General features: G+C 45.0%; 1 protein-coding gene across 1 annotated transcript in view; it reads left to right on the top strand.

The window, feature by feature from the left end:
- Window positions 1-17684, top strand: part of LOC109882723 (multiple EGF-like-domains 11) — a 183049-nt gene that overhangs the window by 120369 nt on the left and 44996 nt on the right. Inside the window, exons 11-12 of the mRNA XM_031832825.1 lie at window positions 3125-3271; window positions 7297-7431. Coding sequence (XP_031688685.1) covers window positions 3125-3271; window positions 7297-7431 — 282 coding nt within the window. The remainder of the gene's footprint in view (window positions 1-3124; window positions 3272-7296; window positions 7432-17684) is intronic.

The following is a 17684-nucleotide window of genomic DNA, read 5'->3' as shown; positions in this document are numbered from 1 at the left end:
TTGTTAACACAGTGTCCAAAGAAGGGCCAGATGTATACAGAATGTAGTCGTCGGCGTAGAGGTGGATCAGAGAATCACCAGCAACAAGAGCGACATCACTGATGTATGCAAAGAAAAGAGTCGGCCTGAGAATTGAACCCTGTGGTACCCCCATAGAGACTGCCAGAGGTCCGGACAACAGGCCCTCCCTTTTGACACACTGAACTCTATCAGAGAAGTAGTTGGTGAACCAGGCAAGGCAGTGATGATGATGTCGTTTAGGACCTTGAGCGTGGCTGAGGTGCACCCATGACCAGCTCTGAAACCAAATTGCATAGCGGAGAAGGTATGGTGGGATTCGAAATGGTCGGTGATCTGTTTGTTGACTTGGCTTTCAAAGACCTTAGAAAGGCAGGGTAGGATAGATATAGGTCTGCAGCAGTTTGGGTCAAGAGTGTCTCCCCATTTGAAGAGGGGGATGACCGCGGCAGCTTTCCAGTTTATGGGAATCTCAGACGATACGAAAGAGAGGTTGAACAGGCTAGTAACAGGGGTTGCAACAATTTCGGCAGATAATTTTAGAAAGAGAGGGTCCAGATTGTCTAGCCCGACTGATTTGTAGGGGTCCAGATTTTGCAGCTCTTTCAGAAAATCGGCTATCTGGATTTGGGTGAAGGAGATGTGGGGGAGGTTTGGGCAAGTTGCTGTGGGGAGCGCAGGGCTGTTGGCCGGGGTAGGAGTAGCCAGGTGGAAAGCATGGCTAGCTGTAGAAAAATACTAATTGAAATTCTCAATTATGGTGGATTTATCAGTGGTGACAGTGTTTCCTAGTCTCAGTGCAGTGGGCAGCTGGGAGGAGGTGCTCTTATTCTCCATGGACTTGACAATGTCCAATAACTTTTTTGATTGTGCTACAGGGCCCTGGTCAGACGCCCTATTCCCTTCACAGTTCCTAGGGGCCCTGGTCAGACGCCCTATTTCCTTCATAGTCCCTAGGGGCCCTGGTCAGACACCCTATTTCCTTCATAGTCCCTAGGGGCCCTGGTCATACACCCTATTTCCTTCATAGTCCCTAGGGGCCCTGGTCAGACACCCTATTTCCTTCATAGTTCCTAGGGGCCCTGGTCAGACACCCTATTCCATTCATAGTCCCTAGGGGCCCTGGTCAGACACCCTATTCCATTCATAGTCCCCTAGGGGCCCTGGTCAGACACCCTATTCCATTCATAGTCCCTAGGGGCCCTGGTCAGACACCCTATTCCATTCATAGTCCCTAGGGGCCCTGGTCAAATGCAGTGCACTATAAAGGGAATATGGTTTAATTTGAGATGCATGTTTTATTCTACCGGGGTCTAGTAGAAAGAACAGAACCTCAAACAGCCTCTGAATCAAGCCTCACTTTGAAGATCAGTCTGCATGTTCCTGACTAACTTCTTCCCCCCTGCTCACCCTCCTGTCCTCACACCTCCTTCCCATCCCCCCTCCGCCCACCATCTCTTAGCCCTCTGGCTCTCCAAAAAAGGACTGTTTCTGACTAACTCACCTCTCCTCCTCTCTTCCTCCACCACCACCTCACCTCACCCTTCTGCCTCCCCCTCAAAAGGGACCCAAGTACTGTACTATATACTGTGTGAGGATCGTCCCCAGAGATTAGCTGTTCTTTAATTCAAAGTATTCTTCTTAATGTGGTTTTAATGGTCACAGAGCCCAGCTGCTCTGCTCTCTGTGTCTCTGAGGCTCTCTTCTCTGTCAAAGTACATCTCAAATGAGCTGTCTCTCTGGAACAGAGGGAGAGGCTGCAGGAGCTTGAAAGGGTGATTTGTGGGTGTCTGTAGGGATGGGCATTTGATATTTTTCCACTGTTCAAGTACCCTCATGATTTTTTTTTTTGGGGGGGGGGGGGGGGAGTACTCGAGAACTCCAACGGGGGGGGGGGGGGGGGGGGGGGGGGGACGACTATTTTTAGAACACAAGGACCTCACTGGATACAGTGTTTCTGCCTTGCTGCTCTCTGTAGGATCGTCTCACACTGAGTAGAGGGATAGAAGGGTTCCTGTATTCATCTCCACGTGTGCCTTGCCCTGATCTCTATGTACACTACCAGTCAAACGTTTGGACACACCTACTCATTCAAGGGTTTTTTTCTTTATTTTTACTATTTTCTACATTGTATAGAATAATAGTGAAGACATCAAAACTATGAATTAACATTGTAAAGCTGTAATCAAGGCAAAGCTTTGGGTGGCTACTTTGAAGAATCTCAAATATTTAATATATTTTGATTTATTTAACCCTTTTTTTTGGTTACTACATGATTCCATATGTGTTATTACTCCCTAGCCCTACTCACTACTCTCTACTCCCTAGCCCTACTCTCTACTCCCTAGCCCTACTCTCTACTCCCTAGCCCTACTCTCTACTCCCTAGCCCTAGTCTCTACTCCCTAGCCCTACTCCCTACCCCCCACTCCCTAGCACTACTCCCTACTCCCCACTCCCTACCCTACTCCCTACTCCCTACTCCCTAGCCCTACTCCCTAGCCCTACTCCCTACTCCCCACTCCCTACTCCCTAGCCCTACTCCCTAGCCCTACTCCCTACTCCCTAGCCCTACTCCCTAGCCCTACTCCCTACTCCCTAGCCCTACTCCCTACTCCCTAGCCCTACTCCCTACTCCCCACTCCCTAGCCCTACTCCCTAGCCCTACTCCCTAGCCCTACTCCCTACTCCCTAGCTCTACTCACTACTCCCTTCTTCCTACTCCCTAGCCCTACTCTCTACTCCCCACTCCCTAGCCCTACTCCCTACTCCCTAGCCCTACTCCCTAGCCCTACTCCCTACTCCCCACTCCCTAGCCCTACTCCCTACTCCCCACTCCCTAGCCTTACTCCCTAGCCCTACTCCCTACTCCCCACTCCCTAGCCCTACTCCCTAGCCCTACTCCCTACTCCCCAGCCCTACTCCCCACTCCCTAGCCCTACTCCCTAGCCCTACTCCCTACTCCCTAGCCCTACTCCCTACTCCCTAGCCCTACTCCCTACTCCCCAGCCCTACTCCCTACTCCCCAGCCCTACAGGTATCCACTGTGTCAGTGTGCGTCCTCAGGGGTTCTGATTGTGTGTGGTTGTGTGTGTGTCTGTCTACAGGTATCCGGTGTGACAGTGTGTGTCCTCAGGGGTTGTGGGGTCCAAACTGCTCCGTCACCTGCTCCTGTCAGAATAGAGGATCCTGCTCACCTGAGGATGGTACCTGTGTCTGTTCCCCGGGTTACAGAGGGACCTCCTGCAAGAGAGGTATGTACCCTGACCTCTAACCTTAACTGGCACCTGTGGCTTAATGGTTGTTTCTCATTGAGTATTATTACTTGTTCTGTTATTTTACCTTATATTATAAGCATGTGATGGTTGTTGATCATTGCTAGACAGCCATTTTCAGGTCTTGCCATAGATTTTCAAGGTGATTTATGTCAAAAGTGTAACTAATCAACTCAGGGACATTCAATGTCATCTTGGTAGGCAACTCCAGTGTATATTTGGCCTTGTGTTTTAGGTTATTGTCCTGCTGAAAGATGAATTCATCTCCCAGTTTCTGGTGGAAAGCAGACTGAACTAGGTTTTCCTCTAGGATTTTGCTTGTGCTTAGTTCTGTCTAATTTATTTTTTTATAACAATATAAACTCATTAGTCCTTGCCGATGACAAGCATACCCATAACATGATGCAGCCACCACCGTGCTTGAAAAATATGGAGAGTGGCACTGAGTAATGTGTTGTTGGATTTGCTCTAAATATAACACTTTGTATTTAGGACATCAAGTTAATTTGCCACGTTTGTTACGGTGTTAATTTAGTGCCTTATTGCAAACAGGAGGGACCTCACAGATCATTTTGTGGGACACAGAGATGGAATAGTCATTTAAAAATCATGTTAAACACTTACTTACTGCACTGTACATAATGTGACTTGTTAAGCAAATGTTTACTCCTGAACTGATTTAGGCTTGATATAACAAAAGGGGTTGAATGTGAAAATGTCTAAAAACATAATTCCACTTTGACATTATGGGGTATTGTGATGTCATTATGGGGAATTGTGATGTCATTATGGGGTATTACGATGTCATTATGGTGTATTGTGATGTCATTATGGGGTATTGTGTGTAGGCCAGTGACACAACATCTCAATGTAATACATTTTAAATTCAGGCTGTAACACAATAACATGTGTAAAAAGTCCAGGGGTGTGAGTACTCTCTGAAGTAACTGGGTGTGAGTACTCTCTGAAGTATTGGGTGTGAATACTCTCTGAAGTATTGGGTGTGAGTACTCTCTGAAGTATTGGGTGTGAGTACTCTCTGAAGTAACTGGGTGTGAGTACTCTCTGAAGTATTGGGTGTGAGTACTCTCTGAAGTATTGGGTGTGAGTACTCTCTGAAGTATTGGGTGTGAGTACTCTCTGAAGTAAATGGGTGTGAGTACTCTCTGAAGTATTGGGTGTGAGTACTCTCTGAAGTAAATGGGTGTGAGTACTCTCTGAAGTAACTGGGTGTGAGTACTCTCTGAAGTATTGGGTGTGAGTACTCTCTGAAGGCTCTGTAGGGAGCAGGGTGCCATATGGGACACAGACCCTTGTCTGCTTGGCTGGAAGACTGGGCTATAATGCCCTGGCTCTCCCTCTGATTGGCTGGAAGACTGGGCTATAATGCCCTGGCTGTCCCTCTGAGTGGCTGGGGTCTGGGATCTTGGGTCTGAGGGAGCTGGTCGCCTGAGGTTTCTCTTGTATCTCTGGTCTCTGCTGGGCTTCTCTGGCTCGGCCCTGAGTGGAGGTCTGACTCAAGTGATGAGTTCACTGATTAGAGGTGATCTTCACAGGGGCAAACCTGTAAACATCAGACAAAGTGGAATTTAAGAGAGAGAGAAGGGGAGAGTTGGAGTGAAGTGTGTCCTCATGCCATGTGTCTGTCTGGGCCGTGATTAAAGTGGAATTTAACAGAGAGGGAGAGACACAACCACACACAATGTTAAGGAGTGTGTGTTTAGAGATGATTAATCTCCCTCTGTCAGACCTGTTGTCTTCATTACTAGGAGACAATGTGGACACAACCACTCAGACCTGTTGTCTTCATTACTAGGAGACAATGTGGACAGACACAACCACTCAGACCTGTTGTCTTCATTACTAGGAGACAAGGTGGACAGACACAACCACTCAGACCTGTTGTCTTCTTTACTAAGAGACAATGTGGACAGACAACCACTCAGACCTGTTGTCTTCATTACTAAGAGACAATGTGGACAGACAACCACTCAGACCTGTTGTCTTCATTACTAAGAGACAATGTGGACAGACACAACCACTCAGACCTGTTGTCTTCATTACTAAGAGACAATGTGGACAGACAACCACTCAGACCTGTTGTCTTCATTACTAGGAGACAAGGTGGACAGACACAACCACTCAGACCTGTTGTCTTCTTTACTAAGAGACAATGTGGACAGACAACCACTCAGACCTGTTGTCTTCATTACTAAGAGACTATGTGGACAGACACAACCACTCAGACCTGTTGTCTTCATTACTAAGAGACAAGGTGGACAGACACAACCACTCAGACCTGTTGTCTTCATTACTAAGAGACAATGTGGACAGACAACCACTCAGACCTGTTGTCTTCATTACTAAGAGACAAGGTGGACAGACAACCATTCAGACCTGTTGTCTTCATTACTAAGAGACAATGTGGACAGACACAACCACTCAGACCTGTTGTCTTCATTACTAAGAGACAATGTGGACAGACAACCACTCAGACCTGTTGTCTTCATTACTAAGAGACAAGGTGGACAGACAACCATTCAGACCTGTTGTCTTCATTACTAAGAGACAATGTGGACAGACACAACCACTCAGACCTGTTGTCTTCATTACTAGGAGACAAGGTGGACAGACACAACCACTCAGACCTGTTGTCTTCATTACTAGGAGACAATGTGGACAGACACAACCACTCAGACCTGTTGTCTTCATTACTAAGAGACAATGTGGACAGACACAACCTCAAAGGCTATTTAACTAAAATAGGTTTTAAATATAGAACAATGACGATAGCGTGAGAGGTGGAGACAGGATGGACAAACAGACTACAGACTGAGTAGCAAGCCAGTTATTTTGTTCTCCGATGTCTTTGCAGCGGATTGCAGTGTTATTGAATATAGTGGATAGTATTTAGTTAAATGTACTGTGTTTAGAGCATTAGAACGGATGGCGGGGCCAGTTCAATGATTCCGCGGTATCTTGTTCGATATATCAGATGGGTTAGTCGTGCCTTTACCACGCCAGAAAAGTAAACTGTGAAACAACATTTTATTTATCTTGTACTTTTGACAGTCATGTTTAAAAAGGAAAACATCTCTTATTCCTATTTGTTAAGCTGCACACAAGCTGCAAACACATTAATACAATAGAATAAATTGGTCTTTCATGACTGTCCTGACTAATTAGTCATTCTGTTTCAAACAATATGAAGGACTGGAATGATTAGAGTTTTATTTGTGTCCCTCTTCCTCTCTTTCTCTTCCTGCTCATCTCTTCTCATCATCTCTTCCTCCTCATCTCTTCTCGTCATCTCTTCTCGTCATCTCTTCCTCCTCATCTCTTCTTGCTCATCTCTTCCTCCTCATCTCTTCCTCCTCATCTCTTCATCTCTTCTCCTCATCTCTTCCTCTTCATCTCTTCTCCTCATCTCTTCATCTCTTCCTCCTCATCTCTTCCTCCTCATCTCTTCCTCCTCATCTCTTCCTCTTCATCTCTTCTCCTCATCTCTTCATCTCTTCCTCCTCATCTCTTCCTCCTCATCTCTTCCTCCTCATCTCTTCTTCCTCATCTCTTCCTCCACATCTCTTCTTCCTCATCTCTTCCTCCTCATCTCTTCCTCCTCATCTCTTCCTCCTCATCTCTTCCTCCTCATCTCTTCTTCCTCATCTCTTCCTCCTCATCTCTTCCTCCTCATCTCTTCCTCCTCATCTCTTCCTCCTCATCTCTTCTTCCTCATCTCTTCTTCTTCATCTCTTCTCCTCATCTCTACCTACTCATCTCTTCCTCTTCATCTCTTCTCCTCATCTCTTCTCCTCATCTCTTCATCTCTTCTCCTCATCTCTTCATCTCTTCTTCCTCATCTCTTCCTCCTCATCTCTTCCTCATCATCTATTCCTCCTCATCTATTCTCCTCTTCTCCTCTTCTCCTCTCCTCTCCTACCTCCCCTCCTCCTCCTCTCTCTCCTCTTCCTCTCCTCTATCTCCTCTGTCTCTCCTTTCCTTAGTCTGTTCTCCTGGGTTCTATGGGCACCGCTGTAGCCAGTCATGTCCACAGTGTGTCCACAGCTCTGGATCGTGCCATCATGTGACTGGTCACTGTGACTGTTTGTCCGGCTTCTATGGCTCCCTGTGCAACCAAGGCAAGTAGCCCTCCTCTCCTCCTGTCCCTTCTCTCTGTAACCAAGGCAAGTAGCCCTCCTCTCCTCCTGTCCCTTCTCTCTGCAACCAAGGCAAGTAGCCCTCCTCTCCTCCTGTCCCTCCTTCTTCCTCCTTCTCTCTCTCTCCTTCTCTCTCCCTCCCTCTCTCCCTCTCTCTCCCTGCCTCCTTCCAGTCTCTAACCTAGTTACAGTGATGTCTTCTCTGTCTCTGTGAGGCAGGGAAAACTAAAAGAACGGAGAACGGTCTCTTCGCTCAGAACAGAGAACGGTCTCTTCGCTCAGAACAGAGAACGGTCTCTTCGCTCAGAACAGAGAACGGTCTCTTCGGTCAGAACAGAGAACGGTCTCTTCGGTCAGAACGGAGAACGGTCTCTTCAGTCAGAACGGAGAACGGTCTCTTCGCCCAGAACGGAGAACGGTCTCTTCGCCCAGAACGGAGAACGGTCTCTTCGCCCAGAACGGAGAACGGTCTCTTCGGTCAGAACGGAGAATGGTCTCTCCTGCTTCTCCCTGTCTCTCCCCGTCTCTCCCTGTCTCTCACTGTCTCTCCATGTCCCACCCTGTCTATCCCTGCCTCCTACCCTGCCTCTCCCTTCCTCCTACCCTGCCTCTTACTATCCTGTCTCCTACCCTGCCTCTCCCTGTCTCTCCCTGCCTCTCCCTGTCTCTCCCTGCCTGTCCCTGCCTACTACCCTGCCTCTCCCTTCCTCCTACCCTGCCTCTTCCTACATCTCCCTGTCTCTCCCTGTCTCTCCCTGCCTCTCCCTGTCTTCTACCCTGCCTCTCCCTGTCTCTCTCTGTCTCTCCCTGCCTCTCCATGCCTCTCCCGTCCTCTCCCTGTCTCTCCCTGTCTCTCCCTGCCTCTCCCTGCCTCTCCCTGTCTCTCCCTGCCTCTCCCTACCTCTCCCTGCCTTTACCTGCCTCTCCCTGCCTCTCCCTGTCTCTCCCTGCCTCTACCCTGCCTCTTACTACCTCTCCCTGCCTCTCCCTGTCTCTCCCTGTCTCTCCCTGCCTCTCCCTGTCTCTCCCTGCCTCTCCTTGCTTCTCTCTATCTCTTGCTGTCTCTCCCTGCCTCCTACCCTGCCCCTTCCTACATCTCCCTGTCTCTCCCTGTCTCTCCCTGCCTCTCCCTGTCTTCTACCCTGCCTCTCCCTGCCTCTCTCTGTCTCTCCCTGCCTCTCCCGTCCTCTCCCTGTCTCTCCCTGCCTCTCCCTGTCTCTCCCTGCCTCTCCCTACCTCTCCCTGCCTTTACCTGCCTCTCCCTGCCTCTCCCTGTCTCTCCCTGTCTCTCCCTGCCTCTACCCTGCCTCTTACTACCTCTCCCTGCCTCTCCCTGTCTCTCCCTGCCTCTCCCTGTCTCTCCCTGCCTCTCCTTGCTTCTCTCTATCTCTCGCTGTCTCTCCCTGCCTCCTACCCTGCCCCTTCCTACCTCTCCCTGTCTCTCCCTGCCTCTCCCTGTCTCTCCCTGCCTCTCCTTGCTTCTCTCTGTCTCTCACTGTCTCTCCCTGCCTCCTACCCTGCCCCTTCCTACCTCTCCCTGCCTCTTCCTACCTCTCCCTGTCTCTCCCTGCCTCTTACTACCTCTCCCTGTCTCTCCCTGCCTATCCCTGCCGCTCCCTGCCTCTCCCTGTCTCTCCATGTCTCTCCCTGTCTCTCCCTGTCTCTCCCTGTCTCTCCCTGTCTCTCCCTTCAACTAAATGACATTATCAGTGTCTCTCTGACAAATAACCTTCAGTGAAAATCTAATCTGAATATTGCTGAGACATTCTCTTTTAGAGAGAGACTCAAAGAAAGCGACAGTATTAGCAGCCGTCCTCCGTCCTCTCAACACAGTCAGCAGGAAACCTAGTGAGATTAGCATCCGTCCTCTCAACACAGTCAGCAGGAAACCTAGAGAGATTAGCATCCGTCCTCTCAACACAGTCAGCAGGAAACCTAGTGAGATTAGCATCCGTCCTCTCAACACAGTCAGCAGGAAACCTAGTGAGATTAGCATCCGTCCTCTCAACACAGTCAACAGGAAACCTAGTGAGATTAGCATCCGTCCTCTCAATACAGTCAGCAGGAAACCTAGTGAGATTAGCATCCGTCCTCTCAACACAGTCAACAGGAAACCTAGTGAGATTAGCATCCGTCCTCTCAACACAGTCAACAGGAAACCTAGTGAGATTAGCATCCGTCCTCTCAACACAGTCAACAGGAAACCTAGTGAGATTAGCATCCGTCCTCCGTCCTCTCAACGCAGTCAACAGGAAACCTAGTGAGATTAGCATCCGTCCTCTCAACACAGTCAACAGGAAACCTAGTGAGATTAGCATCCGTCCTCTCAACACAGTCAACAGGAAACATAGTGAGATTAGCATCCGTCCTCCGTCCTCTCAACGCAGTCAACAGGAAACCTAGTGAGATTAGCATCCGTCCTCTCAACACAGTCAACAGGAAACCTAGTGAGATTAGCATCCGTCCTCCGTCCTCTCAACGCAGTCAACAGGAAACCTAGTGAGATTAGCATCCGTCCTCTCAACACAGTCAACAGGAAACCTAGTGAGATTAGCATCCGTCCTCTCAACACAGTCAGCAGGAAACCTAGTGAGATTAGCATCCGTCCTCTCAACACAGTCAGCAGGAAACATAGTGAGATTAGCATCCGTCTTCTCAACACAATCAACAGGAAACCTAGTGAGAGGAGATGGCTCTGTCATGTGAATTACAACCTGAACACTTTTGGTTGTTCATGTAAAGAAAGTAGAAATTGTATATTTGTATGGATGTATGGATGCTTGTATAATACGTGGAAGTCATTATTAGTTGTTCATGTTCTATATTCAGATTTAAGTGGTTTTTAATGCTTCAAGGCTCATATTATCGAACACAGACAATGCAATGGGTTACTCTATCCTGCTAATCCAATGGGTTACTCTACCCTGCTAATCCAATGAGTTACTCTATCCTGCTAATCCAATGGGTTACTCTACCCTGCTAATCCAATGAGTTACTCTATCCTGCTAATCCAATGGGTTACTCTACCCTGCTAATCCAATGAGTTACTCTACCCTGCTAATCCAATGAGTTACTCTACCCTGCTAATCCAATGAGTTACTCTACCCTGCTAATCCAATGAGTTACTCTATCCTGCTAATCCAATGAGTTACTCTATCCTGCTAATCCAATGAGTTACTCTATCCTGCTAATCCAATGAGTTACTCTATCCTGCTAATCCAATGAGTTACTCTACCCTGCTAATCCAATGAGTTACTCTATCCTGCTAATCCAATGGGTTACTCTACCCTGCTAATCCAATGAGTTACTCTACCCTGCTAATCCAATGAGTTACTCTACCCTGCTAATCCAATGAGTTACTCTATCCTGCTAATCCAATGAGTTACTCTATCCTGCTAATCCAATGAGTTACTCTATCCTGCTAATCCAATGAGTTACTCTACCCTGCTAATCCAATGGGTTACTCTATCCTGCTAATCCAATGAGTTACTCTATCCTGCTAATCCAATGAGTTACTCTATCCTGCTAATCCAATGAGTTACTCTATCCTGCTAATCCAATGAGTTACTCTATCCTGCTAATCCAATGAGTTACTCTATCCTGCTAATCCAATGAGTTACTCTATCCTGCTAATCCAATGAGTTACTCTACCCTGCTAATCCAATGGGTTACTCTATCCTGCTAATCCAATGAGTTACTCTACCCTGCTAATCCAATGAGTTACTCTATCCTGCTAATCCAATGAGTTACTCTATCCTGCTAATCCAATGAGTTACTCTACCCTGCTAATCCAATGGGTTACTCTATCCTGCTAATCCAATGAGTTACTCTATCCTGCTAATCCAATGAGTTACTCTATCCTGCTAATCCAATGAGTTACTCTATCCTGCTAATCCAATGAGTTACTCTACCCTGCTAATCCAATGGGTTACTCTATCCTGCTAATCCAATGAGTTACTCTATCCTGCTAATCCAATGAGTTACTCTATCCTGCTAATCCAATGAGTTACTCTATCCTGCTAATCCAATGAGTTACTCTATCCTGCTAATCCAATGGGTTACTCTATCCTGCTAATCCAATGAGTTACTCTATCCTGCTAATCCAATGAGTTACTCTATCCTGCTAATCCAATGAGTTACTCTATCCTGCTAATCCAATGAGTTACTCTATTCTGCTAATCCAATGAGTTACTCTACCCTGCTAATCCAATGGGTTACTCTATCCTGCTAATCCAATTAGTTACTCTATCCTGCTAATCCAATGAGTTACTCTATCCTGCTAATCCAATGAGTTACTCTATCCTGCTAATCCAATGGGTTACTCTATCCTGCTAATCCAATGAGTTACTCTATCCTGCTAATCCAATGAGTTACTCTATCCTGCTAATCCAATGAGTTACTCTATCCTGCTAATCCAATGAGTTACTCTATTCTGCTAATCCAATGAGTTACTCTATCCTGCTAATCCAATGAGTTACTCTATCCTGCTAATCCAATGAGTTACTCTATCCTGCTAATCCAATGAGTTACTCTATCCTGCTAATCCAATGAGTTACTCTATCCTGCTAATCCAATGAGTTACTCTATTCTGCTAATCCAATGAGTTACTCTACCCTGCTAATCCAATGAGTTACTCTATCCTGCTAATCCAATGGGTTACTCTATCCTGCTAATCCAATGAGTTACTCTATCCTGCTAATCCAATGAGTTACTCTATCCTGCTAATCCAATGAGTTACTCTATCCTGCTAATCCAATGAGTTACTTTATCTTGCTAATCTAATGAGTTTGTCACACCCTGATCTGTTTCACCTATCCTTGTGATTGTCTCCACCCCCCTCCAGGTGTCACCCATCTTCCCCATTATCCCCTGGGTATTTATACCTGTGTTCTCTGTTTGTCTGTTGCCAGTTCGTTTTGTTCATTCATACCTACCAGCATTTTTCCCTTTGCTCCTGTCCTGTCTATAGTGCCTGTTTTCTAGTTTTCCTGGTTTTGACCTTTCTTCCTGCCCTGAACCTGAGCCTGTCTCCTGTCCCGTACCTTTTCCCCAGTACTCTACCTTCCTCTGTCTACCCTGACCCTGAGCCTTCCTCTGTCTACCCTGACCCTGAGCCTTCCTCTGCCTGCCCTGACCCTGAGCCTTCCTCTGTCTACCCTGACCCTGAGCCTGCCTACTGTCCTGTACCTTTTCCCCAGTACTCTGGATTACCTTCCTCTGTCTACCCTGACCCTGAGCCTGTCTAACGTCCTGTACCTTCGACTGCCCGCGTTCGATTTAATAAACTTTTGTTACTTCAACATCGTCTGCACCTGGGTCTTACCTTCACCTGGGTCTTACCTTCACCTGGGTCTTACCTTCACCTGGGTCTTACCTTCAAACAAGTTAGATTTATTCTATTCTGCTCCTCCAATATTTTACTGTTGTTTGAACAAACATTCTGCTTTAGGCCTGTTAAAAAGAGAACAAAGGATGACCTGATTTTTTACTTATTTTGGATTTACAAAAACACACTACAGTAGACTGGTATATAGACTGGTAACTACAGTAGACTGGTATATAGACTGGTATATGGACTGGTAACAACAGTAGACTGGTATATAGACTGGTAACTACAGTAGACTGGTATATAGACTGGTATATGGACTGGTAACAACAGTAGACTGGTATATGGACTGGTAACAACAGTAGACTGGTATATGGACTGGTAACAACAGTAGACTGGTATATGGACTGGTAACAACAGTAGACTGGTATATAGACTGGTAACAACAGTAGACTGGTATATGGACTGGTAACAACAGTAGACTGGTAACTACAGTAGACTGGTATATGGACTGGTAACAACAGTAGACTGGTATATAGACTGGAACTACAGTAGACTGGTATATAGACTGGTAACTACAGTAGACTGGTATATAGACTGGTAACTACAGTAGACTGGTATATAGACTGGTAACTACAGTAGACTGGTATATGGACTGGTAACTACACTAGACTGGTATATAGACTGGTAACTACAGTAGACTGGTATATAGACTGGTAACTACAGTAGACTGGTGTATGGACTGGTAACAACAGTAGACTGGTATATAGACTGGTATATGGACTGGTAACAACACTAGACTGGTATATAGACTGGTAACTACAGTAGACTGGTATATAGACTGGTATATAGACTGGTAACAACAGTAGACTGGTATATAGACTGGTAACAACAGTAGACTGGTATATAGACTGGTAACAACAGTAGACTGGTATATAGACTGGTAACAACAGTAGACTGGTATATAGACTGGTATATGGACTGGTAACTACAGTAGACTGGTATATAGACTGGTAACAACAGTAGACTGGTATATAGACTGGTATATGGACTGGTAACTACACTAGACTGGTATATGGACTGGAACTACAGTAGACTGGTATATAGACTGGTAACTACAGTAGACTGGTATATGGACTGGTAACAACAGTAGACTGGTATATAGACTGGAACTACAGTAGACTGGTATATAGACTGGTAACTACAGTAGACTGGTATATGGACTGGTAACAACAGTAGACTGGTATATGGACTGGTAACTACAGTAGACTGGTATATAGACTGGTAACAACAGTAGACTGGTATATAGACTGGTATATGGACTGGTAACTACACTAGACTGGTATATGGACTGGAACTACAGTAGACTGGTATATAGACTGGTAACTACAGTAGACTGGTATATGGACTGGTAACAACAGTAGACTGGTATATAGACTGGAACTACAGTAGACTGGTATATAGACTGATAACTACAGTAGACTGGTATATGGACTGGAACTACAGTAGACTGGTATATGGACTGGTAACAACAGTAGACTGGTATATGGACTGATAACTACAGTAGACTGGTATATGGACTGGTAACTACAGTAGACTGGTATATGGACTGGTAACAACAGTAGACTGGTATATAGACTGGTAACTACAGTAGACTGGTATATGGACTGGTAACAACAGTACACTGGTAACTACAGTAGACTGGTATATAGACTGGTAACTACAGTAGACTGGTAACTACAGTAGACTGGTATATAGACTGATAACTACAGTAGACTGGTATATAGACTGATACCTACACTAGACTGGTATACAGACTGATAACTACAGTAGACTGGTATATAGACTGGTAACAACAGTAGACTGGTATATAGACTGGAACTACAGTAGACTGGTATATGGACTGGTAAACAACAGTAGACTGGTATATAGACTGGAACTACAGTAGACTGGTATATAGACTGGTAACAACAGTAGACTGGTATATAGACTGGAACTACAGTAGACTGGTATATAGACTGGTAACTACAGTAGACTGGTATATAGACTGATAACTACACTAGACTGTTATACAGACTGATAACTACAGTAGACTGGTATATAGACTGGTAACAACAGTAGACTGGTATATAGACTGGAACTACAGTAGACTGGTATATGGACTGGTAACAACAGTAGACTGGTATATAGACTGATAACTACACTAGACTGTTATACAGACTGATAACTACAGTAGACTGGTATATAGACTGGTAACAACAGTAGACTGGTATATAGACTGGAACTACAGTAGACTGGTATATAGACCGGTAACTACAGTAGACTGGTATATAGACTGATAACTACAGTAGACTGGTATATAGACTGGAACTACAGTAGACTGGTATATAGACTGGTAACTACAGTAGACTGGTATATAGACTGGTAACTACAGTAGACTGGTAACTACAGTAGACTGGTAACTACAGTAGACTGGTATATGGACTGGTAACAACAGTAGACTGGTATATAGACTGGTAACTACAGTAGACTGGTATATAGACTGGTATATAGACTGGTAACTACACTATACTGGTATATAGACTGGTAACTACAGTAGACTGGTATATAGACTGATAACTACAGTAGACTGGTATATAGACTGGTAACTACAGTAGACTGATAACTACACTAGACTGGTATATAGACTGATAACTACACTAGACTGGTATATAGACTGATAACTACAGTAGACTGGTATATAGACTGGTAACTACAGTAGACTGGTATATAGACTGGTAACTACAGTATACTGATATATAGACTGATAACTACAGTAGACTACTATATAGACTGGTAACTACAGTAGACTGGTAACTACAGTAGACTGGTATACAGACTGATAACTACACTAGACTGATATATAGACTGATAACTACAGTAGACTGATATATTGACTGATAACTACACTAGACTGGTATATAGACTGATAACTACAGTAGACTGGTATATAGACTGGTAACTACAGTAGACTGGTATATAGACTGGTAACTACAGTAGACTGGTATATAGACTGATAAGTACAGTAGACTGGTATATAGACTGGTAACTACAGTAGACTGGTAACTACAGTAGACTGGTATACAGACTGATAACTACACTAGACTGGTATATAGACTGGTAACTACACTAGACTGGTATATAGACTGGTAACTACAGTAGACTGGTATATAGACTGGTAACTACACTAGACCGGTATATAGACTGGTAACTACAGTAGACTGGTATTTAGACTGGTAACTACAGTAGACTGGTATATTGTTAGTTAACTAACCAGGTTCCTTGTTAGCTAGCTAACATTAGACTCTAACTGGAACAGCAAACCGCTCTGGGAAACAAATAATAATGTCAGCTACATTAGCTAGCTAGCTAGCAGTACACTTTAGCTTAAGACATATAGCTCGCTAGCTAACAGTACACTTTAGCTTGAAATTAAACCACTTTCTGTCAAAATTAGAAAATGAGTAATATCTGAAAATGTAGCTAGCTAACGCTGGACTATCTTACCTGTATACATTATCGTGCATGGACGTGTCTCCCTGCCAGGAATGCCATGCCACGGTTGCCCTTAGTTTGAAGATGTAATCCAGAGACAGGTGTTTTCTCCATCTCTTTAGTTATCATACTCTAATTCCACTGATTTCAAAACTTGATCCTCCAGAAAGTGGAGAGCAACACTTATGCAGCTCCACTACACAATACATTTGTTTTTAAAAGCCACGTTTGACAGGATAACCAACACAAACTGACGAGCTTCTGTGGCAGACCAATCCGAACTCCTCTCTCGGCATGTCCAGCCTACTCATTATCTCAGCCCTCAGCCAATCATGGCTAGTGGGAAGGTTGCTTGCTTTTTCTGTCGCTTAACTAACAAGGCTCGTAATTTAACAATTGTATTCGTATTTAGAGATGGCATACAAGTTTGTTATTAAGCCAAATGGCTCTCCTGTGAAGTCGTAACTTGCGACATACGCCTAGTTTCCTGATTTGGGACACATATTTCCTGAGATAAGTCATTTTGCCCAGTAGGTAAACATATTGACAGAGATAAGTCATTTGCCCAGTAGGTAAACATATTGACTGAGATAAGTCATTTGCCCAGTAGGTAAACATATTGACTGAGATAAGTCATTTTGCCCAGTAGGTAAACATATTGATTGAGATAAGTCATTTTGCCCAGTAGGTAAACATATTGACTGAGAAGTCATTTTGCCCAGTGGGTAAACATATTGACTGAGATAAGACATTTTGCCCAGTGGGTAAACATATTCCCTGGTAAATAGAGTACTAGAACTGAGTCTACATTCACTATCTGGGCCCTGTTTCCAATAGCGACGGAACGAAATTAGAGTATGACAGCTAAAGAGATGGAGAAAACACCTGTCTCCGGATTACATCTTCAAACTAAGGGCAACTGTGTTTTAACGATGCATCTTTCCTACAACTGCCAAAGATGTAACATGCATTTTCAGTCATGAGTCATGTGTCGATACCGATAGGATGGAAAGAAAGGCAGCGTCGCTCTCGCATCAGTTTTCTCCATTCAAACATTACCTTAAAGGGATTACTGCTATCAGATACTCATAGACTTCTTAGTCGTTGCGCTAACGCTAGTTAGCATTAGCTCACGAAACTAACCTCTAACTTGCTTCATACTGGGCACAAAAAATGTTATCCATGAGTTCAATTGACTCTGGTAAGTATCCCTTTAATAACAATATAATCATTCCACAACAGGGATTATGGATCAGCTCCTACAGAGGTATTATCACCCATGGCTGCAAATATTGAGGTGGTTTATTATAATGCTTACTCTATGGGGTGGGGGGGGGGGGGGGCAGCCTGTAACCTAGTGGTTAGAGCATTTGGC

Source organism: Oncorhynchus kisutch, linkage group LG10, assembly GCF_002021735.2.
Source record: "Oncorhynchus kisutch isolate 150728-3 linkage group LG10, Okis_V2, whole genome shotgun sequence".
Lineage (NCBI taxonomy): Eukaryota > Metazoa > Chordata > Actinopteri > Salmoniformes > Salmonidae > Oncorhynchus > Oncorhynchus kisutch.
The sequence above is the reverse complement of the archived record's forward strand: the minus strand, read 5'-3'. Positions and strand labels throughout refer to the sequence as shown.